The 25295-nt window shown below is 61.7% G+C and overlaps 2 protein-coding genes across 3 annotated transcripts in view; one reads left to right on the top strand and one right to left on the bottom strand.

Moving 5' to 3' along the window:
* On the top strand, nt 1-14778 carry LOC137859311 (uncharacterized). 2 transcript variants are annotated; one of them, XM_068688260.1, is made up of 2 exons: nt 1-222; nt 3893-14778. In XM_068688260.1, exon 2 carries the CDS (start codon nt 3960-3962, stop codon nt 8394-8396), a length of 4437 nt encoding a protein of 1478 aa, XP_068544361.1. In that variant the 5' UTR covers nt 1-222; nt 3893-3959; the 3' UTR covers nt 8397-14778. The 2 variants fall into 2 exon arrangements, with proteins under 2 accessions (XP_068544361.1, XP_068544360.1); XM_068688259.1 differs by lacking the exon at nt 1-222 and adding an exon at nt 245-1815.
* A 286-nt stretch (nt 14779-15064) lies between these two features.
* SLIT1 (slit guidance ligand 1) overlaps nt 15065-25295 on the bottom strand; it is a 42110-nt gene continuing 31879 nt past the window's right edge. The window contains exons 16-37 of the mRNA XM_068688261.1: nt 24878-25022; nt 24677-24751; nt 24356-24499; nt 23964-24107; nt 23607-23773; nt 22891-23023; nt 22211-22279; nt 21935-22006; nt 21662-21733; nt 21480-21551; nt 20657-20820; nt 20305-20429; nt 20052-20149; nt 19376-19515; nt 19127-19220; nt 18877-19014; nt 18386-18623; nt 18182-18312; nt 17937-18091; nt 17576-17864; nt 17217-17428; nt 15065-17138 (exon numbers count right to left, since the gene is read on the bottom strand). Coding sequence (XP_068544362.1) covers nt 16891-17138; nt 17217-17428; nt 17576-17864; nt 17937-18091; nt 18182-18312; nt 18386-18623; nt 18877-19014; nt 19127-19220; nt 19376-19515; nt 20052-20149; nt 20305-20429; nt 20657-20820; nt 21480-21551; nt 21662-21733; nt 21935-22006; nt 22211-22279; nt 22891-23023; nt 23607-23773; nt 23964-24107; nt 24356-24499; nt 24677-24751; nt 24878-25022 — 3125 coding nt within the window. The 3' untranslated portion in view covers nt 15065-16890. The remainder of the gene's footprint in view (nt 17139-17216; nt 17429-17575; nt 17865-17936; nt 18092-18181; nt 18313-18385; nt 18624-18876; nt 19015-19126; nt 19221-19375; nt 19516-20051; nt 20150-20304; nt 20430-20656; nt 20821-21479; nt 21552-21661; nt 21734-21934; nt 22007-22210; nt 22280-22890; nt 23024-23606; nt 23774-23963; nt 24108-24355; nt 24500-24676; nt 24752-24877; nt 25023-25295) is intronic.

Raw genomic sequence — 25295 nt, 5'->3', positions numbered from 1 at the left:
CAGAAACACTTAGCCTTGAACTTTTGTTCTGCTGCTGCTTCTTGTGCCTCTGAGGTACAAAACATACCTGTAAACTTATAATCCATCAAACTGACGTTCAAGGGCTAAAAAAAGAAACCCAAAAAGGGCACAGGCTTCATGTTCAATAGTGAGAAACTTGGGGTGGGCAAACCAGAAGATTGCAGTTGGCAATTGACAGGTTTTCGGAGACCGGCGTTCCAGGTAGGTTGGTGTGAAACAGCTGCTTTCTTTCTCCCTCTCTTTCTCCCTCTTCCTCTCCTTCCTCCCCCTGAAAATACACTCTGGAATCACAGGCAGGGCACCCGCAGGGCTTTAAAAGGGAGAGGGGAGGCGAGGTAACCCCATGAGTGGGTCGGGAGCGCAGCAGGAGCTGGCCCCATAAGGGGGGCAGACCCGTTGGGCAGCGCAGGCTGAAATCCAGATGTCTCAGTGTTCCCCCCATCCTCCAGGGCTGCAAATCCCATACCTGCCTGTGCTGCAGGTGTCACGGCAGGCAAAGCCGGGGCCCCGTCACCCGCAGCCTTTGTGGGGAGCCCTGGGTGCCCCCCAGCAGGGGCTGGGGGAGGGCTGGCTTGCAGCTCCGCTACACAGAGGCGGCACAATGCAAACAGACGTACTGCAGCACGCAGCTATGCAAATAGCTTCAGAGCACAGCACGTTTTCCGAGCGTTAATTGCTGCACCGCGACGGTCGCGTAGCAACAGCCCCGTGTGTCTCTGTGACAGCTCCTGCCCCTTGATTCCTCTGACACCTCCGTGACAGGCAGGGAAGGAGCAGGGAGAGGGGCAGCCCTGGGAAAGCTGGGTCTGGGGGGTGGCTCGGGTGCTGGGATGCCCTTGGGACACCGAGGTGTGTCCTGCTGGTGATGGGAGACCAGGCAGCGGGGCTGAACCAGGCCGCTGTGGTGCAGCTCGAGTGGGAGCTCCCCTCACGACAGCCCGGTGTAGGCAGCGTGTGAGGCCGGTGGCTGCAAAGGGCAAGGCCTGCCCCCTCGCAGACTCTGTGGGAAAAGCTGCAGATTGGGGTGCAATTTTTCTCCCTCTTTCAAAGCACATCTTCATTTCCCATCCTCTGTGTTTCCCTGTTGGTCTTCGGTTCCCTCTGTGCCTCTGTCAGCAGGACTGAGGGGCTGGTTGGGGCCTGGCATGGTTCCCTGGGGAGGCACCTCAGGGCTGTGCTTGGTGCACCTCTGCTACCCCAAAAAACAAGGCACCCACGTAGGGACAAGCTGAGGAGGGAGCAGATGAGCTCAATGTGAGGGACTCTGGTCCGCATTCGGGCCCAGTGAGACAAAACAGAAAGCCCTGCAGGTAACGAGACTGCAGAGCTGGCGAACGGTGTCGCTGAGGGCAAGATGGGTCTTCTAAGGACAAAGGGCATTGAGTCTTAATGGAGGCACCTCCTTTATCAAGCAGGAAAGATATTTATCTCTGTTTTTCAAATTTACAGCTTAACAAGCTGCGTGTCTCTCAGATTAACTCCTTGGAGCACGGCAGGGCAATAGGGTGGCGGTGAGAGCAAGGGGGCAATGCAGGCTGAGGCCCTGGGAGCGGGGAGCGCGGGTCCCCGCCATGGTGTGAGCAGGATGCGGGTCTCCCCCAGCCCCACACACCTTGTTGCCTTCTCTCCTGGGAGAAGGGACTCAATGTACAGACAGCAACCACTTCCCCGTCCTCCGGCATCCCTGCGAGGCGGCGGGGGGGCCGGGCAGGGCCGCACCTCGGCGGCCGCGGCTATAAATGCAGGCTGGCGGGGAAGATGGCTGCCACTCCCCGGAGCTGGGATTTGGGGCAGGTAAGGGGAAACCTGCCGCCATGCACCCGCGGGGGGAAGGAGCCGAGCGGTGACCTGCCTCCGAGCCCTTCCTCTTCTCCTTCCTGGTGGCGCGGGGAAAGTTTTATCTCCATTGTTACCCGCGGGGCGAGGGGAGGAGCTGGGCTGTGCGGGGATCCTTTCTGGCACAACCCTTCCCATGCAGGGCTCTGGAGAGGGGCCAGGGTGTACCTGGGTGTTTTTATTTTAAATTCACCCTGGGCGTTGCAAGCTGGCAGCGCCAGGCAGGAGCAGTTGTGGCGGCTCCAGCGGGCACGCTTGCCAGCTTGCAGCAGTGAAGGGAGCTGGCTTGTTGCTGACCCAGCACCACGTTCAGGAGGTGCTGGAGCACATTCGCCAAGCGTAATTTGCTTGGCCTTTCTGGGCAGTTTGGGGAAAACCCTGCCCAAGAGGCCTGAAGGGTAAAGCTTGAATTTGGGCAGACTGGAAAGCGCAGGTCTGGCTAGCAGATGCTCGGAGCAGGTTGTTGGCGACAGCCTGGCATTTCTGGGTGAAGAGGAGGCCAAGTGGCCATGCCCAGAGCCATCCACAGAAGCCTTCTCCTGGCCTTTGCTGAGTTTGGGAGCAGCCCCCAGGTTGCTGGAGGTGCCTCCAAGGCAGTGCCAGTCCCCAGCCAGCAGCGAGCCAGCACGGAGCAAGCAGCAGGGGAAGACCTCTCAGAGGCCAGTTCCAGCACAGAGGCTGCCACCTAGCACGGCCATCCCACGTCCCTGGCCTTCTCTCCTCCCTCTCTGTTGTCAGCCTCAGCCGGTCTCCAGCAGGGATGGCAGCCGACACGGCTGCCCACCTCCTGCTGGATTTTTGGCCGCCAGTGCTGGGCGAGATGTGCAGCCCGCCAGTCGTCCGCGGGAGCTGCAGCACCTCGCCAAAATCCTCCTTGAAATGCCACACAGTAGCTGGCAGGGGTGATTCACCAGCAGGGGTCAATGAGCCTCATCAGCCTCCCTTCCCGTGCGTGGGAGCCGTGAGTCATCCCGGTGAGGGGAGCAGGGGGAACTGCTTCGCTCCTCGGAGGGCAGCAAGGTGCAAAGTGCAGCTGTTAGTCCCAAACAGGGCTGGCAGAGGTCCCACAGGGATGGGGAGGGAACTGCCTGTGCTGCTGCTGGGAATGGGCACGGTTTGGGTAGCAGAGCCTGGCACTGCGCTCCTAATAAGTTTGTGCAAACACTGGGTAATTATCCCTTAACCTCTCCACCAAGAAGTCCTAATTGCCTGTGCCAAGCAGGTAAATGATAATCATCTTTTTAAAGAGGTAGCAAGAGGCAGCAATACTGTATGCAGCAGTGCTGTGGAGCTGCACTTTCTGGGTGACCACTGCAAGCTGCCAGTCAGACCCTCAGCTGCAGAGCGAGTTCATTAAATGGCAGCAAAGCAAAGGTCAGTGCAAATTACAAGGCACTGCAGCACGGGAAGGTGCATTGCTGCATGCATGTCCTGCAGCCTGGGAACTCTCCAAATTTTCTTCTCTGATTACAGAGGAGGGTCAGGTATGTTCAGTTTGCCATAGACTCTTCCTTCTGCTGCCTAGAAGGAAGCAGAATTTGCAGACGTAACAGCAGCTCGAGGTGTCTGGCTGCCCAGCTGGGCTGCTGCGCTGCTCCCACAGATCCTCGGTGTGCAGATGGAGCACGCAGACGCCTGCAGTTGTTCCAGTGTGTCCCAGAAGTGTTGGGCCTGTGCATGCTGCAAATCTGATCCTCACCAGGAAGTTCAGGTCTGCTCGGAGCGTGTCACATGGCGCCTACACACTAGTGCTGCCTAGGGAGCCCTCGGCAGAAGTGCAGTTACGGGTCTCGTAGCAGTGGGAGATGAATGGAAGTGCAGTTTGTGTCCTGCCAGCAGTGTGCGTTCGTCTGTGTGTGTGTGCTGGGAACCAAAGGGGTAGCTGCCAACCTCCTGACAACGGGGTGCTTGATCTCACCTGGAGATCAGGCGCGTGGTACGCCTGGGTGGGAGGAGAAGGCTTGCTCTGGTTTTGCAGCATAAACTTTTGTTCCTGGGGACGTGTTACTGATTGCTTCTCTCTTTGTCTCTCTAGTGAGGATGCAGCAGAGACAATAGCAATAGACTCTAACAATCAGCCGAAGTCTCCACTGGAAAAGTTTATGGTCAGACTGTGTACACACCACCAGAAGCAATTCATTCGCGTGCTAAACGACATATACACTGAAGTACAACCGGACTCTGAAGGCCAGCAGTCGTCCGAATCCGAAAGCATGGAGGCCTCCACTTGTGGCTCTGGTTGTAGCCAGCGAAGCACTGAAAATCAGGATAAGGGTGCTGCTTGTACTGAATCAAGGCCCCCTTCTTCCTCAGAGCCGGGACACTCGGGGTCTGATGGCTCCCTGCATGTTGCAGGACAAGCCCCGAAGCAGCCCACAGAGCTGAAATCCACGGACAGAGCGGAGAGCCCCAGCCCTGCTTTGAGAAGAGACTTTTCTGACCCTCCCGTTGCTCGGCTTCGTTCTGCCAGCCCAAAGGACAGCTCCACCCAAGGATACCTCAGCACGTTGAACTCTTCCTCCTTGAATTTCCATCACGCTGCAAAGAGCCTGGAAGGGCAGGTTGCCGGACACGAGCAAGAAGCTGGTGTCAGAAAGTGCGAGGACAATAAAGAGCAGATGGCAGGTAAGGCCCTAGTGGAAGGCTATATCTCTGTCAAAGTGGCGAATGTGAATGGCAGCGAGGACAGCTTAGACGGCTGTCTGGGCTCCCAGAAGAGCTCCTTCAGAGCTTTGCCAGAAGAGCCCTGGGATCCCGGCTTCGCAGTGAGCCCCCCTCGCCGAGCTGACAAGGAGAACACTTTGCAGTGCGGCTCGAAAGCATCTTTGCACCAGGACCTAGACGCAAAAGAACAAGACGCGAGACCAAAGCCAGAAAACCACCTGCACGCCATGGCCAAGGGCAAGGCAGGCTGCCACCTGCACCCAGCCGACAAGGGCCCGCTCGACAAATCCAAAGAGGGCTGGCTGCCCGCCGGCACCGCGCCAGTCGCCCACCGGGCCCCCGGCGGGCACCCCCGCGCCAAGGCGGCCTCCCTCAGGTCCTCCCGCAAGAGCAAAAAGGCCTCGGGGCTGAGGATCAACGACTACGACAACCAGTGCGACGTGGTCTACATCAGCCAGCCCATCACCGAGTGCCACTTCGAGAGCCAGCGCTCGGTGTCGTCGCGCAGGACGGCGAGGAAGAGCACGCGGGGGTATTTCTTCAACGGGGAGTGCTGCGAGCTCCCGACCGTCCGCACCCTGGTGAAAAGCTCGCGGGTGGAGGAGCGGGGCGGCAGCCCGGCACTGCGAACAGAGGCGCTCGTAAGCACGAAGCCGGCTCTGGTGCTCTCAGGGGGTGGGTCATCGGGGACGGGACGGGACGGGGAGAAAAGGGTTTCGCTCAGGCTCCTGGCCAAAGGAGCGCCGGCCAGCAGAGAGACGAAAGCGAGAGGCGACCTGGGCTGTGTCCAGCGGGAGCCGCGGGACATGCGGGTGCTGCGCTCGCGGGAAGCTGCCGTGGCCGTGCCCTTGTTCTCCCTCTCCGCTCCTCCCAGCCCGCAGAAGGAGGACAGCGTGGCTGGCTCGCCGCCCCCAGGCTCCCCCCGCAGCGAAGGAGCCGGGGACACGGCCACCCCGGAGGCTGGCGTGGATTCCTCCGGGGACAGCGGCTCCAAAGACGGCGGTGCCGTGCAGGCTGCGAGCTTTGCTGCCCTTCCTGCTGCTGAAGCAGCCATCAGGGAGGAGGATTCCCCAGGCTCGGGCGTGCAAACTATTCCAGACCTCCCTGCCAGCCCAGAGCCGGGGTCTCCCCTGCAGCCCTCTGCTGCTCCAGACGCAGCACCCCTGGCCGATGCTGGCCCGAGGGACCCTGCTGAGCTTCCAGGCGCTGGCGGAGCAGAGCCCTGCGGGGTACGTCCCACAGAGCCCTCCCCGCCCTCTCCAGACCTGCAGGCTCCCGAGCAGCCCCCTGCCACCGAGGGCGGGGATTGTCCCCCAGAGCTCCCTGCCGCCTTCCAGTGTGTGGATGTGAACAAAAGTGTTGATGCTGAACCAGAAGCTGAATTGCTGGGCGTGTTGGGTGACAGCTCCCTCGAGGAAGAGGAGGCTGTGCCAGCCAGCACAGCCCTCCCTGCGGTCTCAGAAGGGGAGGCAGTGCAGAACAACAGCCCGGCGGGTGAAAAAGAGCCTGCTGAAGGGGAAATGCTGCCTGAACCCGATGGCTTGGAAACAGCAGACAAAGACTCTGTCTCTTCCAAAGACAGCTTAGACAAGAAGCGAAAGAAAGGAAGGAGAACGCTCGTGGCGTCCGACCGGCGTCTCCGAAGCCAGCAGTCCCAGTCACCTGCCGAGGGCAGCGCTGAGGACGCTGGCTCTTCCAGCTCCGTGCAGCTTCCTTGCCTTCAGATCAAACTCTCCAAGAGTCCCAGCGCCAAGCGGTTCAAGAGAGAAGTGCAGCTGGACGGGGCAGCATCCGTGCACTTCCCAAACGACTGCTTCCATACCACACTGCTCAAAACCAGCGAGGGGCCGAGCACCGGCCAGGCTCCGGAGAGCATCACTGAGCAGCAGCCAGGTGAGGAGAGCGGTGTCATTACCAGACAGACCTATAAGAGCATCTTAGCGAAAGAGACTGTGGCAGAGGGAGAAAATTCCTCTGAAGACGACCCCCCTGCTAAAGGTGGCCAGAGTCAACCAGGCGAGACGCTGGAGATGTGTGTCCAGGCTGATGCTGAGCAGACGAGCATCCTCCTCCCCGCAGAAAGCAGCGTGCCTGCAGACGATGCAGAGCAAGCAGAGGTGAAGCCAGGTGGTACCAGAGCAAAGGAGGAGGAGAGCCCTGACAGCGCCATGGACACGGGAAAGCTGGAGAGCTACGAGCCAGCGGCCAGCTCGCCTCCGTGTCCCAGCAGCAGGGCCAGTGGAAGCAAGCATCTTCCAGCAAAGGCTGCGAAGCCTAAAAAGTCAGCCCTGCAGTTTTATAACTTAAGACACACGCCCGCACCCACTGACACTGCAAAAAAGAGCACACCAGGGAAGGAGTCTATGCAAGCAATCCCCAAACCGCGGGACGAGTGCAGTTCAGGGAATGACGACTCCCTGGCGCTGGAGGACGCAGACCTGGCTGACAGCAAACCAAAGTTCATGGAGTGGTGTGCCGAAGAGGAGAACCAGGAGCTGATTGCCGAGTTCAATGCCCAGTACATGAAAGTTCAGAAGGGCTGGATTCAGCTGGAGAAAGAAGTGCAGCCAACCCCCAAGGTGAAGAACAAAGCCGACAAGCTGAAGGAGATTTGGAAAAGCAAGAAGAGGACACGGAAAAGTCGAGGGTCGCTGGAAGTTCAGAAGCTGTCTCCCGTCCAGATGCTGTTTATGAAGGCCTTCAAGCTGTCCGACATCTGCCAGTGGTTCCTGGAGACGACGGAGACCAGGTCTCTGGTGATCGTGAAGAAACTCAACACCCGTCTCCCGGGGGAGATCCCCCCCATCAAGGTCCCCATGCAGAAGTACTCCTCCTCCGGCCTCTACCCCAGCTCGCTGCAGGCCGAACGCTTGAAAAAACACCTCAAGAAATTCGCCGCCGCTACCCCGGCCCGGAACAACCTGAAGAACCAAAAGCTGTGGGCCAAAATCCGCGAGAACGCGGACAGAGCCGAGGCCGAAGAAGCCGTCGGGGCCGGCCAGCCGTCTCCCTCGGAAGCCGGCCCCGAGGAGGCGAGCCAGGACCGGAGCGTGGCGCCCACCCCCAGCCTGCCCACTCAGGCCAGCACCCGCATCCTGCGGAAATACTCCAACCTGCGGGGCAAGCTGCGGGCCCAGCACCGTGCTGCGAGGGCTGAGCGGAGGAGCGACGTCCCCGGGGAGCAGCCGGCCCTGGAGAGCAAGCCCAGCCGCAAGAGCGTGTGCATCAACCCACTGATGTCTCCCAAGCTGGCCCTGCAGATCAAAGCTGACGCCTTCCCGGCTCGATCCCCGGCGATGGATGGAGCAGGGAAGGGGAGAAAGGGGAAGGGCAGGTGCCCGGAGGAGCCCTCGCCCCGGGCCGACCCGCAGCTCAGCAGGAAGAAGAGGACACTGAAGGAGAGCGGGGGCACCCAGGAGCGCTCCGGCTCTGCCGGTAAGGACAAGCTGCCGGCCAAGAAGGCCGGTAAAATAAAACATTCGGAGGTCAGCGCCAAAGCCCCCGCCACCCGAAAGCAAGCTGCCGTGGAGAGGAGCAGTAAGCTTGCCAAGAAAATGTCTCTGAAAGAGAAGAGAGCCCCGAAAAGGCAGCTGGAGAAGATGCGGCTCCCCGTGCGGAAGGGCAAGGAGAACACGAGCCGGCGGGCTGTGCTGCCCCCCGGCCACGAGGAGCTGGCCAAGTCCCCGCGGCAGAAGCCCCTCGGGGAATCCTCGACGCGGTCACAGAAGATGGCCAACAAGAAGCCCGGCGCTGGGAAAACCCTGACGAGGTCCATGAAGAAGATGCAGGAGAGCAGCGGGGCGCAGGGCAAGAGGAAGCTGCGGGCGAAAGTTGACTGTTCGCACAGCAAGCGCTCGCGCCTGGACACGAAATAGCGAAGAACCGGTAGCCATGTACAAAACTGTTGTATAGTAGTAACCCTTTACCATGCATTAACTAAAGCTGCTTTTATAAGCTGTAGCAAGCCTTTAAAAATCCGCAGTTACAGGATAACGCCCGTGATTTTAGGCATCAGGAGATGTGTCTCGGACAGAGAAGAGGTCAGCCTGTCTGTCTCTGCTGTTCAGAAGGAAGTTTCTGCAGTTTGAACGTTCCCTGGGTTTTTGACCTCGGAACCAGGCAGTTTTAGTTAAAAGTACAGTGCCTTATTTATCACTTTAAAAATAAAAATAAGAAGCTCGTCTGTGTGATTTGGAGGCTTGCGTTTTATACTTGAGGCACAAGCACTTGTACTGTAGCAGAAAGAAAACCACCTTTGTGCACATGAAGTAGCTTTCGGCAGCCTTTCGGTGCACGCAAACATTTCCCTTTCCTTCAGCGTCCTACTTCTGTCTGTCTTCTTAGTGGCATTTCAAGCAAAACCAAAACTCATTTTCCATCAGTGAGGGAGAGAAAGGTGAACCTGTCAGCCGTCGGTTCGTTCGTGGCAGCTGCTGGTGTCCCGTCCTGTTACCTGCAGACAAGTATTCCCCAGTGACTCTGCTGCTGGCCCCCGGCCCCGCTCCCCCCGCACAGCCGTGGGGCAGGGAGGTCCCGGTCACAGCACGGTGGCAGAGGTGCTGCCCGGTCCCTGGGGCACACGGGGCGTGCTGGGCTGTATCCGTCTCCGTTTCTGCTGGCTTTGGCACGGGCCGGCCCCGCAGTGCCCTGCTGCTGGGCACAAATCCTTCCCCATCAGCACCGTGCTGCGCTCAGGTTGGTTTCGTGGTCTCTGACAGCGTGCTCGGTGCTTGGCCTCTGGAGAAAGCTGGTTCCCAAAGCACAGTGCTCAGCAGCTGGGGCTGCTGTGTTTCGATGGCTTTGCCTGCACCTTGCTGCTGCTCGAGGTCTCTGCGTGAATCCCATCGTCAGCCTCCTGTGCGGAGAGCAGCAAGGCCCGTGGTGGCACCGCTGCAAGGGGCATTGCTTTTCACGTCTCACACTGCTCCCAAATCCTGTGGAAAGCAGCTAATTGTCTTCAAATCTTTTGTGGTACCCACGTAGTACAGAGGACGGAGCGAGGCGTTGGAGATGCGCACGCCCTTTGCTGAGCACCCCGGGTCCCTTACAGGTGTTCCCTTCCCCAGCGCTGGCACGCACGAGTCTGCTGCACGTTTTTCTCTTTCTATGAAATGGCTGATATAAAAAAAAAAATCCTTTACCTTTCCTTTGAATCATGAAAGAGTAAGTTAACTCTCCGAACAGTGATGAAGTGATTAAATCTAGCCTGTCAGTCCCTGTACAGATTAATACAAAGCTATCTGTTACTTTAATTTTTACTGCATGGATTACATATGTCAAACATTCCATCAGAAAAGGGTTAAAAGCGTTTTAGGAGAGGTGTGAGGCAGGAGGGCACTGCTGGCGGTCAGATGACTGCTCCGTACCTTTCCCACGGGTTCTCTCTCCCTCTCGCTTCTCTGCCTGCATCCGCATCTTCCTCTTCCTCCGCTGGGGCAGCTGCTGCACAGACCCGCGGCTCTGGCGTGCCTGAGCCCCCGTTCTCCCTCGGAATTTCCTCCCTCGCGTGCTGGATTTAATTTCTCACTGCCTTCCACTGGCACATGCGGGCGTCCTGCTCTCCATCGTCCGCGCTGCTGGGAGCAGGAGCCGCGCTAGGATGAGAGCTCCACGAAGCTGTCAGAGTGAGGTGGTGCTGGCCTGGCTTTGGTCACACTGGGCACCACGTAGGCATCGTGGTCGGAGCCCCAGCAGCTCATCCCAGCTCTGGTGGCCTTGACCCAGCAGCTCTGCCTGTCCCTGGGGATGTTGGAGGGCTCGGCAAGCTGAGGCTTTCCCACTCGAAGGGTAACGCTCCCAAAATCTGTGCGAAGATGCTACTGAGTTGTAACAGGAGCTGGGCTGTGCCTAGGAGGTGTAAATCTGAATTTCTGTACCTCTTGCTGAGGAGGCAGAGGTGTGTGATTTGTGTGTGCGTGCTGCACATCTTGGTTATGCTGGGGACTGGGAGCAGCCTGGGCCACGCGGCACCCGGTGAGGCGGCAGGAGGCTGGCTCTTCCTTTTAATTTCGAAATTACAGCTTTTGACTTGAGGAAGGGGTGGGTGATGTGCAGCCATCGCCTGTGGCTGGGTTATTGCAGCCAGCACTGTGGCCATGCCCCAGCCCAGGTTGAGGAGGGCACACCGGTGCTGTATCACAAGCTCTCTGAATTGCAGCTTGGTGCAGTCGCTTGGGTTAGCAAGCCACAGATGCTCCCCAGCTCTAGAAAAGCATCTTGAGGCTTCCTGCTCGGAGGAAACTCCAGCTCCGTGCCAGCCTGCCTTCCTTGCTGCCTCTGCCCTCGGGAGATGCTGTCCCCAGCCCTTCTTCTCCTCCTGTGCACGTTCTCGTGCTGACACCAGTTGTAGCTTCCAGGTCTTGCAGGCAGTGAGCCTTGCTTTTAACGCGCTTCGCACCTGCTGCTGTGAGTGCTCTATTTTGGGGCAGGAAGGAGCGATGCTTTAATCTCCTAACAGATCAACGGGTCTGCGTGCGAGGCGGCCACCTGGCAGGCTGGCATTGCCTGGGTAGCTCCATTCTCTTCTTCAGTGCTCAGACGTGAGCTGTTGCTCCTTTTCTTCCCAACAGCCTTCGTCTTGCAGCCGGTTGCCCCTGGCCGTGGCTGAGGCCGTGCCCTGCTGGTTTCTCTCCGTCCCGCGGTGAGGCACGCGGTGAGCAGCGCTGCTGAGGCGTGGCCCCTGCCTTACAGCAGCGCCTTTCCAGTCAGTGCAGCTTTTACGCAATGAAATGGATGCACGGGGAGTTGCAGACGATCTTAATGAATGGAAGGAAATGAGCAGCGTGATTTATTGCCTTATTTCGTGCGGGCAGCCGCTGCGTCCTGGCTTGCTCAGGTGCAGAGCTGCCCGCGGGCACCGCCGCAGTGCCCTCCTCAGTCCCACGGCCTCGCTGCGCTCCCGCTCCGTGCCACCCCGCTCACTCCCTCATTTCAGGAGGAGCCAAGTGCTGTTACCCCTGCTGCCCCTTTGGCTTCTGATCATGTTCTTGAAACTCTTTTCCATCCCAGCTCCTCCGTCCGTAGATCAGGAGCAGCATCTTTGTAGCCCTGCATCTCCACAGGCATCCTTGGTGTCCCTCTTCTGCCGGGTCCCCTCTTTCCTTTGCTCGGTCATCTTCTCCCTCACCGTGTCCTTGGCAGCTCTGGGTCTTCACGCTTCACGTGGCTGGGAGCTCTTCTCACGCGGCCTCCAGAAAGGGCTGGCCTGGCTAGGTTTGCTGTGCTGAGTCAAAATTTATGTACCAGGCATGTGTCCGTGATGCTCGAGGGCTGCATCCAGAGCAGTTTGAGCCCAGGACGGCTCCTTCCACCTGTCAGCCGTCCAGCAGGGACATCCCTGCGGTCGGTTTCTCTGCTGTGGGGTGCGTGCTGTATATCCCAGATGTGCGGTGTTTGTATTCCTCACTAATGAGCTCGTTTCCACACGGGTGCAGCGTGTGGCCGTGTTGCTCTGCAAGCGCTGCCGTGCTACGTGCTCGCAGCACACGTTCTCCCAGGCGCTACCTAGCAGAAGCTGACTCTTCCAAGCAAACTCTGCTGCGTCACTGGTCGTCCCCTTGGGCCAGGACAGCAAGGTGACCCCGTCCCCGTGGCGGGGAGCAGCTCAGCCTCCTGCCTGCGTGCAGCGAGCAGAGCACAGCCTGGCCCGTGTCCCAGCCGCTCGCCGGCACCTCCGCAAACCTCCGCCGGTGTTTCCAAAAGCTCTGCCAGCTCCCGGGAACCCCCCGGGAACCGGAGAGGCGGTCTCAGAAGGACACGGATTTACTGCTGCCCTGCTCTTAAGACTTGCTAATGGACAGTTTCTCTCTCCAGCTCGTGTTCTTGCAGCCTGGCAGCTGCAGTCCCGCTTCAAGGAGACTGAAAGCCGTGTGGTGGGAGGCTGTGTGTGGGGGCTCTGCCCTTCCCATCGCCCAAGGCCACCAGCTCGGTCCCGGGGGTCCTGCAGCTCAGGTCCTGCCTTCGGAGGGTGCACGAGCGAGGCAGGGGCAGGCCGGTTCCCCCCCCCAGGGAATGCCCTTGACGCTTTTCTTGTAGCTGTAGGTTTTTGAGCAAACCATGAGGGTATGGTTCCCTGGCATCGCGCGCGTCCCCCGTGTGTTGTAGCGTCCGTTCAGCCCATCCTTTAGCTCGGTGGTTGTGAAATGAATCCATCTGTTCTAAGATGTTCTCAGGAGTTCTTGTTTGTATTAAGATCACCCCTAGGCTTAGCGGAAATCACGGTCCCCGGCTCTCCTCGTCCCCTCCCTCCCCCTGGACCCCTCTCCGGTTCGAGAGCACTTCCACCCCTCCCCGGGGGCCGCGGGGGCAGCTGGCGGTTTTGATTCAGGGCACGTTGGCAGCTTCGGGGCGGCCGGAGACGTCGAGAGGCACCCGGGCGGCTTTCGCGGCGTTGGCTCGCCCGCCGGTCCCTCGGACCGCATTGCTAGCCAATGTTTTCTAAGTCTGTTTGTAAGAGTACCTAATTTTAAAATGAAATGTGAATATATATTATGTGTAGGTGCCATGTAAGATAGTGTTGTGCTAGGCGGCAGGATGCTAACCTACTTTTTAAGCTTTTGGGGCAGGAAAAAAAAAAAAAAAAAGCGTTTTTCTCTCACTTCTCACAGATCTAATATTGTAAATAGTTGTTTTTTTATATATATTTATTTCATGGGCTTTCCACAGGTTCTTGTTCTGACTGGTGTTGGTTGGCGGGGGGGTCTCCCAGCTCGTGCCGGGGGGCGCAGCTTGCCGCGACCAGAGGGCTGGCTTATGGCGGGGGGTGGGATGGGGGGGAACGGGGCTGGGGAGGGGGGAGAACGGGACGGTGGCGGTGTTGGGTTGGTTTTTGTGTCGCATCAGCGTTGAAGCATTAACTCTTCATCTCAGTTTTGATGATGTCAGAGCCGGCCGGAGGCCACGGGGAGGCGGCGAGCTGCCGTGGCTGGCCGGGAGGGCCGGGGGTCCCCGGGGCGGGGGGCGCTGCAAGCAATAAGATTTGTAGTAATAATGTCTGCTTGGATGACCGGGGGGCCTGGGGGGGTTGTGGGGGTCTCTGATGGGCGAGACGGGGGTCTCGAGGAGCGAGAGGCAGCTGCCCGACCCCCGGAGCCCCCTGGACGGCTGGGGCAGAGTGGGCAGTTGCTGACAGCCGAGCCAGCTCCGTCAGGCCGTTTGCCTGCCTGCTTGCCGTTCTGCAGTTTTTATTCTCCTTCTAGGGGTGTTGAGGTCGTTTGCGTGTTCGTTTTCTTCCCCCAAGTGTGCGTGGATTTTTTTCTTGCTGTTTTTTGTGTGTGTGTGTTTTGGTTTTTTAGCCCCGTTTGTCTGGGCGTGCGCCCTGGCTGCGCCCCGGCCCGTGAGCGGGGTCAGCCCCGCGATTGTGGTGGCAGCTCCCTAATTTCGGGGGGCAGGGTGGGCTGTGCACTGGGCTCCTGGCCCTGCAGGGCTCCCACGAACCCCAAGCATCCTTCGCCCTTGGAACAGTTATGTGGAAAAAGAAAAAAAAAAGAAAAAAGAAAAAAAAAAAAGAGTAATGAAATAAAATAAACCCACCAACCCAGTGCGTTTTTTTCTCTTTAAGATACTCAGCGTTTCAATATTAGTTCCACCCCGATAGCAAACGTTTTTCCTTCACCTGTGTCTGCTTCCCTGGGAGAGTCTTGTCCCTCTGTTTGTCCCTGTATGAATTTTAGACACTGATCTGAAAAGTCCTCCTGTCCGGTACTGTATGTTTGAGCCTAACCAATGTGAACTTGACAGAACAGCGATGGGAGGTGGCAGCTGGTGACTGCGCGGGGGCCGCGTCCCCGTGCGCTGCGGGTATGGGGAAGTTCTGCGTCTTGCTCGGAGAAAATGAACTGTCTGCTGTGAATTATTGGTTGGAAATGTTGAGAGGGGTTTCCATTAGATAATGTTTACATACCTCACCTGACGAACCTTTGAAAGTGTATATATAAAAAAAAAAAATAAAATTATATTAAGTTGCTTTAAATCAATATGTATAGCTATAAGAGCTGGGTCATTTGAACTTTGACTATGTATCAACTCTCTAAATGTTGACATTTTGTGAACTCTGTGCTCCTGTCTTTTATTTCAGACTAGACTATCGAGGAAGCTGTGTTCTTGTTACAGGTAAAAGGTCCCTGACTCAGATTTGAACTCCTCAAGGACTCCCACCACCTTGTTTTCTTTTATTCCTCCATTGTTGATATTCACCCTATGAGCTTTCTAAAGGTCCGTATTTTATTGCAGCTTATTAAACGTTTCTTTGATATCAAAGTCGCTTTGCTGTGATAACTGGGCGAAGGAGCGGGGTGGCGTGCTCCGGCTCACCCCGAGCAGTGCGAGCCCCTGGCGCCTGCCTGGTGGCACGGCCGTGTGCTGCGGGGCTGGCTGTTTGTACAAATAACCCCGCCTGTCCCCAGAGAAGGGGGACAGCCCCAAAACCGGGACCAGGGCTGCTCCAGGAGCTGCAGGGCCCCATTGTGCCCACACTGTCCCCACGCCGTGCCACCGCCTCGCGTGCCCAGCCCGTGGTGCCCCCCCCGAAAGATGAGGCTGGGGCTCTGAATGAATCAATGTCATGTTCACGTGGAAGACAACATAGACAATACCGAACATCTCCTAAAACAATACAGCCTCTGCCAGCGAAAGGATGCTCAGCGCCGCCCTCCCCAGCCTAGTACAAACCAGCGTCTTCAACAGTGACACACACAAACCCCACGGGCCAAACAAAGCCACCGTCATTTTCCTGCCCAGTAGCATCTGTAAACAAAAAGAAAACAGCATTTGTTGACCCCGAACATATAAAAATACTATAACAAAATGAAATACAAATATATATTAGAATCTGTAAGTATTCTGTATAAAGAGATACTTTAGCGGTTAGCTTACAGCAAGAACAAAAACACAACACAACCAAGCCCCGGCCGGGCCACGGGCAAAATGAGAGGCGTCCCGGCTCCGCCGTGCAGCAGAGGGGTGCTGGTGGCAGCGCCGTCCCCGCAGGGCTTGTCCTGGAGGCCAGCGTTGAGCGGGGACGGTGACGGCACCCATCGGCTGGCTGCACCCCGTGCGGATCCGAGGCCAACGCGCTGGTGTGATGCGGTGGAGAGAATCGGGGCTGCAGCCCTGGGAGGGGTTGGGCCTCCTGGGTGACACAGTGATGTCCTGCCGTGGAGGTGTGTGGGGTCCCAGGTCGGGCTCGCATCATCCTTGGTCCCCGCAGCCGTAGAAGCAAGGCTGCTGCAGAGGTTGGGGTGTGCGCGGTGCCCCTGGTGCCGTGCCAACCCAGCACATCCTCCGGCACCACTGGCTTCACAGAGCTGCTGCCGGCAGCTCCCACCTGAGTCCTGGTGGGACTTGTGCCAGCAGCTGGGGCACTTCCAAGCTTACCACGGCCTCAGGCACCTTCAGCATCCGTAAGGCTCAAGCCCTGGCAAACGGCATCGCAAACCTGTGTGCCAGCAGCCTCCGAAGGGACGTCCACCAAAGGTCCCCCCAGCACTAAGGGCACAGTGCTGGCCTGGCTCACAGCCTGCCCCAGCAGGTAGGGCTGGGGACATGGGGTAGGGGCAGCACCGCCTCCCCCTACACACAGGGTCCCGGTGCCCTGTGCCCCCCCAGTGTGCATGGGGCAGGGTGTCAGTGCGCACCAGGCACTGCACAGCGGGGCCAGGACCCCCATGGGTGTCTGCACCCTGCTGCCCGTGCCCCTGCTCAGTGCTCCTGGGTCCATCCTGCTCGTGTCCCCAGTGCTACTGAGCCACCCACCCCCGGGCACCACAGGGCGTCTGCCTGTCCCTAGGGGCTGCTACCGTGGAGTTGGGGTCATTTGGAGCACCCTGGGCTCCAGCACCCCAGCCCTAGTGCTATGGAGGGCTGCTGGGACCCAGGGGTGCTGGCTGTGGTGCACGGGCCCCCTGCCAGCACTGGCTTGCGGTGGCACACGAGGCTCTGCAGCACCAGGTCCAGCACAAAGTGTTGGAAAGCCCCCAGCTGGACACAAGGGTCTGGGCTGCTCGGGGGGGACACGCAGAGGGGACACGTGCTCCTCTCCACAGGGGAGAAGGCAGCGACAAGGGGAGGTGAGGCACAGGGGCAGAGCAGCCGGGCACAGCTCCCACCTGTGTAGCTGCAGTTCTTAAAAAATTCTCTATCTACACATTTGTTTTGTTTGTGTTTTTTTTTTTTTTTTCTTTTTTCTTTTTTTTCCAACCCTCTAGATGCAACACATCTACCCTCCTCCGGGCCCGCCAGGCTGGCCGGGCTCCTCCAAGAAACACGGACGGGGCTGCGGAAACGTCCTGGCCCGTGGCCGCGGGGCAAAGCAAGGTCCTGGTGCCGGGGGCTCCCCGCCGGCCCCCCCGGTGTCCGCAGCAGCCCCGGCGCTCACAGGCACTGGCTGCAGCCGCACTTGCTGGGCTTCTCCACCTCCTCCACGAAGGTCGCACCGTTGCTGCACTCGAAGGCGTATTTTCGGCGCCGCGGCCGCAGCCCGGTGCAGCAGCCGGCACCGGCGTCACCGCCGCAGGCACCCCGGCACTGCACCCAGGCCACCGGCCGCGTGGTCTGGCAGATGGCGTAGCCCCGCTGCACCTGGTGGTAGTCCCGCACTGGCTCCCCCCGGCACTCCAGCTCTGCAGGACAGCAGGATTCAGCAGGGCGCACGGTCCCCCCGGCACCACCAGCCTGGAATCTGCTGCCCCACCACCTACCTTGGTCGCACAGGGTCCCGGTGTAGCCGCTGTGGCACTCGCAGGTGGGTTGCCCCCCCGGGGCGAGGCGGCAGCGGCCGTGGCGGCAGGGCAGGAGGCGGCAGGGGTCGGGTGGCGCGGCGGGCTGGTTGCACAGGGCACCCTGGTAGCCCTGGTGGCACTGGCAGCTGTAGGAGAGGGCGTCGAGGGGCAGGCACAGCCCGTGCACACACCTGCGGGTACCCATAGCCATCAGGTGCCTGCTGCGTGGCACGGCACAGCACCGAGACGCATGGCACGGTGGCACCGGCACGGGTATGGCACGGCACGGGTGTGACATGGCATGGCCAAAGGGCAGCCAGCAGGGTGGGGGCACTCACTTGTGCCCCTGGCAGGGGCCACCACGGGGCTGGTCGCAGTGGGGCCCGTCCCAGCCGGGCTCGCAGTGGCAGACGGGGCCGTGCGCGCCGGCGGGCTGGCAGATGCCGTGCAGGCAGTAGAGCTTGCGGCAGGGCTCGCAGCCCGGCACCACGCCGGGCGTCATCCGCGTCTTGGTGAAGTCCTGCAGCTCGTTGTTGATGTAGAGGTTGCGGATGCAGCCGTGGAAGCTGGTGCCGTTGAGGAGCTGCCAGAGGCGGAAGGCGGCCGAGTTGACGTCCACGGGCATCCCTGGGGAGAGCGGGGCTGTCACCGTGTGCCCGGCCACCCCCTGCCACCCGCACCGCCCCACCGACCCCGTACCTCCCACGTAGAGCGGGGCCTCGCTGTTCAGCGTGTAGTGCTTGCCCGAGTTGTCCATGGTCATGGGGCTGCCGCCGTCGATGGAGAGGTTCACCATCTGGTCGAAGGTCACCAGCTCCACGGTGTGGAACTGCCCGTCGTTGATGGTCTCGGCGCTGGCAGGAGGGCTGTGTCACCCCTGTCCCCCCGGTGTGGCACCGTGCCCGCGCAACGGGGTCAGGGCTGTGGGGATCAGGGGCCGGTACCTGTATATGGCCGAGCTGGGGTGGGTGCCAGGGTCGTAGCTGACCCTGACATGGCCCTGGTACAGCTCCACGGCCATGTGGTCGCTGTCGCCGTTGTACAGCAGGATGCCGTTGCCCTCAGCCGTGGAGACCTGGGGGTGGGAGAGGTGGGACCCCGCGCCCCGTAGCTTCCCCCCGCCGCCCTGCGCGGCCCCGTGCCCTCACCTGCAGGGTGATGTTGGCCCGGGGCCAGTCCTGCAGGTCGGTGAACTGCAGGTACGTGTCACGGTCCACGAAGTTGACACTCAGCAGCTTCTCACACTTGGGGCCGCCGAAGCCGGGCAGGCACTGGCAGAGGGCGCGGGCGCCCCGCTCCACGCAGGCGGCCCCGTTCTGGCACTCGGCTCGCTCGCAGGGGCCGGGCTGGCCGGCGGCACGGGGCGGCATCTCGCACAGCTGCCCGCTGCGGGGCCGAGGGCGCGCTGGGCACGGGGCTGGGAAAGCTCCCTCCCCATCACCCCACACCCCACGGGGTGCTGGCACCACCTTGGGGTCCCCACCCGCCCTGCCAGCAGCACCAGGGGGACGTGAAGGTGCCAAGCCCTGCCCTGGGGTCCCTGCTGGGGACCACACCACGGGGATGGGGATGGCTGGCTGTGGTGGCCAGGGCTGGTCCCTCCTGCGCGGTGACACCCCCGTTACCCCCCCGGCGGTACCTGTAGCCCTCGGTGCAGAGGCAGGAGTAGCCGTTCACCTCGTCCACGCAGCGGGCGTTGTTCTGGCACCGGTGGTCCTGGCAGTCGTCGAAGTCCTCGCTGCAGTTGCTCCCCACGTAGCCGGGCACACACTCGCACCTGGGGCAGCCCCAACCCTGCTGAGACTCCCTAGCATCCCTCCCCGCTGCCCCCCACCACCCTGCAAGCTGCAGCCCCCCCAAAATAAACCCCGATGCAGGCCAGGGCTCACCTGGGCCCCTGGCTGGTGGAGATGCACGTGGAGCCGTGCTGGCAGGGGCTGAGCTCGGCCGAGCAGAAATCTGGTGGCTGCTCGCAGAAATCCCCTGTGGGGCAGAAAGGAGGTGCTGGGGGGTACCCAGACGGGTCCCCACATGGCTCCAGGCCTCGGGGGACAGCCTCAGACCCCAGAAAAACACGGGGCACGTCCCGCTGATGGGATGGTGAGGCCGTGGGGCCAGCTGGCTCCCACAGCAGTTACCTGTGTAGCGGGCAGGGCACAGGCAGGTGTAGTTGGTGGCCCCGGGCACGCAGGAGCCCCCGTTCTCACAGCTGTGCTCCTTGCAGGGGTCACTGATGGCGTGGCAGCTCGGGCCCTCAAAACCCGCTGCACACAGGCACCTACAAGGCAGAAACCAGCATTTTTGGGGGTGATCCCCCCAAAACCACCAGCACATGACCTTGGCACAGAGCACACGTGCACATGGGGGCTCCGGGGAGCAGGGCCCTGCGCACCCCTGCCCTGCAGCTGCCCGGGGAGCGGCACGGTGCAGCCCGGCCAGGCGCTCGGTGAGGATGCTGAGTTGCCAAGACAACGGGCTGAGAGAGGCCATTTAGCACAGGAGGCCGGGAGGCTGCATGGCTCTCCTCCACCTGCAGCCCAGCGGCTATTTTTGGCTGCTAATTGTGCCCCAGTTCCCAGAAAAGCCTCAAGCATTCGGGGTAGCAAGGGTTAGGCAGGGGCACGGCTGCGGGACCAGGGCCGCATCTTGCCCTGTGCCACGGCTGCAACCAGTGCCCGGCAGAGGGACAGAGGTGCCGGGTCTCCAGGAGTGATGTCCCAGAGGAAGGAAGCACCTCGCATGTCCCTGGGCTGCTGGAGCTCCATGCCGCTGCCCCAACACCCGAATTTTAAGGTCACCCCATCCAGCACTCACCTGAACCCGGCTCCTTCCCCCTCCTGGGGCTGGCAGGTGCCGCCGTTGGCGCAGGGTTTGGAGGAGCAGCCGTCGAGAGCCACCTCGCAGTCCCTGCCCTGGGGACGGAGGGAGCGGTGGGAGCGAGGAGGGGGCCGTGGCACCGCGCCCTGTCCCCCCCCGGCTGCTGCGGGCGTGCAGAGCCCCCGTGCTGTGACCCCACAGGGCGCAGGGACGTGTCCCCCCCCAGCTGGGGACCCCAGGGCCACGCTACCTTGTAGCCGGCGGGGCAGGTGCAGCGGTAGGAGCCGAGCGGGTCGTTGTGGCAGGTGCCCTGGTTCTGGCAGGGGCTGGAGAGGCAGGGGTTGCACTTGGCCTGGACGCTCAGGGCTGGGGGCCCTGCGGGGAGGGAAGCGGGGTTGTGGCCGTGCTTGGTCGGTCACCAGGGATTTGCCCCCAGCAAGGGGACAGAAGCAGCCCTATCTGATGAAATCCTCCCCGTGCCGGTGTCCCTCGTGCCCACGGCGCATCGCTGCCGTGCACGGAGCAGGAGGCAGCCCGGCTCGCCCACGGAGGGCACGGATGGACAGACAGACAGACAGGCAGGCAGCCCAGGCGCTGCTCACCCTGGCACTCAAACTTCTTGGCGGGGGTGGTGAGCAGCAGCTTCCCTTCCATGTCGGGGGGCCCGGCGCAGCGGGCGATGCCCGGCTCCTTGTACCCGGTCTTGACCCAGCTGGAGAGCCAGCGCAGGTTGCAGCTGCAGTACAGGGGGTTGGCCCCGATGGCTCTGCGGGGGAAGCAAGGGCAAAGCTGGGGGCCCCGAGGGCTGCGGTGCCTCTCCCCCAGCCCACATCCCCGCTCCTGGTGCTAAAACACCCTGAGCCCCCATCCCGCTGCAGGGAAGGGCACTTTGTCTGCCACGCCTGGAAAAAGCAGGGGAAAATCTCCCAGCGCTGCAGCAGGGGCAAGCAGTGGGGGCAGAGAAGCAGGGCGGGCGTGAGGCGGTGGGGACGGTGCACGCTGTGCTCAGGAGAGGTGCCAGGCCTTGAGGAGGCAGCAGCGGCACGAGCCGGCGGCAGCGGGGCTGTGCAGGGCTGTGGCTGCAGGAGGACGGCGAGGAGGAGGGAAAGGCGGAGGGGAAGGGGTGGCGAGGGCAGGGGGTCTTCCTGAGGGCATCCCAGGCTGCAGGAGCAGCTCGGATGCCCCAGGTTGCAGGAGCAGGACCAGCTGCTGGCACAGAGAGCGGCAAACACATTGCCACGGCACAGCAGATGTGGCACGAGCACGCCTGGACCAGGGCTCTCAGTGCGGGGAGGGCTGGCACAGCGCTGGTACGCCCTGCAAATGCTACTCCCATCACCAGCCCAAGGGGAAAGGGAAGCAGCACGACCCCTAGACAGCCCTTTTGCAGGTTTCCCAAACCTGCGTTCAGCAGGAGACACTCACAGGTGGGACAGGGAGGTGACGTCCGCGAAGATGCCCTCGGGGAGGCTGGAGATGTCATTGCCGTGGAGAGACCTGCGGAGAGCAGGGGGCCCCGTCATCCCAGCGCCTCTGGGTCCCCTGCGAGTGACAGGGGGATGTGGGGACAGTGTGGGGTGGCGAGCAGGGCTGGGGCAGGCACTTACAGCAGGCGCAGGGAGCGCAGCCCCTCGAAGGCCAGCGGCGGGATGCACTGCAGGGAGTTGTAGCTCAGGATCCTGCGCAAGGGAAGGAGGAGGCCACACAGCACGGCGGGCACCACAGCACGGCAGGCACGCCAGCCAACCCACGTCGTGCCCCCTGGCACCCCCAGCAGCTCAGCCACCCCTTTATCCAGGTGGAGGGGGAGATCCCGGTGTCCCCCGGCACTTTTGGGGTCCCCTAGGGACATCCCCCCGCAGCCCGGGGAGCGCACTTACAGGGTGGTGAGCTGGCTCATGTTGGTGAAGGAGGAGTTGCTGAGGGAGCTGATCCTGTTGTTGCTCAGGTCGCTGCAAAACACAGAGCCCAGGGGCTGGGGCCAGCCCTGCCTCGTCCCCGCTGGCTGCCCACCCACCCACACGGCTCCGATGTCTGTAGGGTGCTGTGTCCCCATGTGGTGGGCAGAGCACCGGGTCCCCGCGCACATCCCTGCCCTCCTGGGGGTGGCACGGCACAGGGACAGCCCGCTGGGGCTCCTGCCCCTGGCTACTTACACAAGCTGCAGGTACTTGAAGGTGGAGAGCTGCCCGGGCACCTGTGTGAACTGGTTTCCATCCAGGTAGCTGCAGGGAGGAGGGCAGCACCTTGGGGTGGCCGAGGAGCACCCTCTGCCCTCCCACTTCTGCGCCGAGCCCCCCATGGGCTTTGGGCTGCAGGAGCACCCCAGCATCACCTCCCTCCCTGCACCCACGGGGATCTCGGGACCCCCCCGGCTGCCGGGGAGCCGGGACGCACACGAATTTGCACACCCACGGGCCCCACACGGGGGTCCCCGGGGGCAGCTCCCCGGCAGTGTGTGTGAGGCAGACATGTGCTGCCTTTACACACCCGCCGCCAGCGTGGGCGGCCGCAAGCACTCGCAAGGCAAGTGCGAGAGAGGAGGATGTGGGGAGAGGAGGGGGGTGCGAGACGGAGCAGGGGTGTGAGGGGGTGGCATGCATATGCATGTGCACAGCCCGTGCACGGGGCAGGCTGCTGGGGACCCTGCGCTGTGACAGCAGCCCTTGCACACCAGCCCTGGGGGCTCTGAGGCTGCAGAGGGGCTCAGCCCCGTGTTGGGGTGGCACTTGGCACGGTCCCTTTGCCCCCAGGCAGGACAGGGGTGCACCCCGACCCCAGAAACCCTGCAGCAGAGTGGTGGAGGATGAAGGGAGCCCCTCGACGCGGCACTCACAGCTCGGTGACGTTCTTGGGGATGCCCCTGGGCAGGGCCTTGAGGTGCTTGTTGCTGCAGCGGACCACGGTGTCCAGGCAGGTGCACTCCTGAGGGCACTGGGGCCGCGGGATGCAGCTCGTCTCCTCCTGACCTGCACAGGACACAAGGGCCACAGTGTCACCAGGGCACGGCGGGGCACCCCGCAGGCACCCCGCGAGGCTGGGCTGGGTGCCTGGCACCCGCAGCACCCGCACCCATCATCTCCCCTCGCCCCAGAGCAAGGGTGCAGCACCGGGGTGCATGCAGTCCTGCTCCTGCACCCGAACTGGGATGGGTGTGTACGGACAGCTCAAGGCTGCCCTGATTTTTGCCATTTTCAGGCAAAATTGCAGTCACAGAGAATGCAGAGAGAAGGGCAAGCAGCGGCCCCAGGACAGCCCTGTGTTATCTAACCCCGCCAGGCAAGGCGCAGGACACAACGCTGTGGGCTGTGACGAGTTGGAGGAGGATGATTCGTTTGTAAATATTCTCCAAAGGGCTGAAAAGCTGCTCTAATTTTTCTTTAAAAAGGGGCTTTTCTCTCAACACGCACATTCCCTACCCACTCCCTCTGCCCAGCTCTGGGGCATCGTTAGGGGAGGGCACCGAGGGGCAGGGGGACCCCAGCTGGCCGTGGGGTGCTGGTGGCTGGCACGGGAGCGGGGACGGCGCTGGGGCGGGGGGCTGTGAGTTACCTTCCTCACACCTGAAGTCGGGGAAGGCCACGTCCTGCAGCGGGATCTGCCGGAGGAAGTCGGGGTTTTGGCACCGCGGGTTCCCCGTCACGATCTTCCTCTTGCGCAGCCAGTCCCCCAGCCAGGCCAGCTGGCAGTTGCAGTTGAAGGGGTTGGCGAGCAGGTTCCTGCACACGGGATGGAGCCGGGGGGGCACAGCCTGAGACCCGGGGCAGCCCCCCAAGGTCTGCTGCACCCCCTGCACCCCCGGTGTGATGGAGAGCCGAGGGGCCGGGACTCCCATCCACCTCCACCTCCCACCAAGCGGTCTGTGAGCACCCCCGGGGTGGGGGCAGCACCCCGGGACCCCCGACGTACAGCGTGGAGAGGGACTGCAGCGTGTCGAAGGCGCCGGGCGCGATGGTGCTGATCTGGTTGTCGTACAGCGAGAGCAGGCGCACGTTGCGCAGCCCCGTGAAGCTGTCGTTGTGGATGCAGCTGATGCGGTTGTTCCTCAGCATCCTGCGGGGGATCAGGGCACCTAATAACCGTGCCCGGGCTGTGCACACCGCAGGAAGGACCTGGGTGGCTGGAGAAGCCTCTGCCCACCCCCGAGGGCTGCAGCTGAGCCCAGCCCCAGCTCTGGGTACAGCCAGGGGCTGGGTACGGTGCTCCCGAGCTGGCCCCACAGCGATGCCGACAGCACCAGCCCAGTGGCACGGGCAAAAGGAGCTGGGACATCCCTGTCCCCGTGGTGGAGGGAGACTCACAGGGTCCTCAGCCCGTCCAGGCCCCTGAACATGCCGCTGCGCACCGACTCCAGCTGGTTGACGGTGAGGTGCAGCTCGCTGACGGACGCGGCCCCCTCGAAGGCCCCGTCCTCGATCTCCGACACCTTGTTGTTGCTGAGGTTGCTGCAGGGAGGAGCAAGCAGCAGGCTGGGACAGGGGGGCTCTGCCCTGCCACCGTGAGTCCCACTGAGCACCCCATGAGAGCAGGGGTGCCCCCAGTTTCACGCCCCAACATCAGGACCCCATGCGCCTTCCCACCCCCAGGTGTTCCCAGCAGGGCGGTGCCTGCCCGATCCTCACATTTTCTTCAGATGAGGGAGCTTCTTGAAGATGCCGGTGGCCTCCAGGATGGAGATTTCATTGTTGTTCAAGCGCCTGGGGTGGGCAGCAGGGAAAAGAGCTCAGGAGGTGGCTGCGAAGAGCCTGGCACAAACCGAACCCTCAGCGAAACCCGGCGCCGGTGAGGCTGCGGCCGCGGGAGGGGAGGGCAGCGGCTCTTACAGCTCGGCCGTGGACTGCGGGATGCGCTCGGGGATCTTGGTGAGCTTCAGGTTGGAGCACTCGACCACGCCGGACTCGCAGCGGCACTTTGGGGGGCAGCCCACGTCGCTGTTGCACTCGCTGTTCAGCTGGTAGTCCTCCGTCCCTGCGCGAGGGCAGGGGCTCGGGGGCTGCACCCACGCTCCCCCCGCACCCCAGCCAGTCCGAAATGTGCACCTACGGCCCCCTGTGTGCCCAACGGGGGGGCACAGGGGGCATTATCCGCAGGGATATTTGTCCTGGGAGTGTGGGTGCCATCTGTGCCCACGGGGTAATGGCACGATTGAGGCTCCCTGCTGCTTTTGGTACCGCAGCACCCAGACCCCAGCAACCAAAAAATAAGGGAAAAGCAGGGCCAGGCCTCCGGGTCCTGCACCAG

Source organism: Anas acuta, chromosome 7 (assembly GCF_963932015.1).
Source record: "Anas acuta chromosome 7, bAnaAcu1.1, whole genome shotgun sequence".
In the NCBI taxonomy this organism is placed as follows: domain Eukaryota; kingdom Metazoa; phylum Chordata; class Aves; order Anseriformes; family Anatidae; genus Anas; species Anas acuta.
Note: the sequence above shows the minus strand (reverse complement) of the source record. Positions and strands in the feature narration are given on the sequence as shown.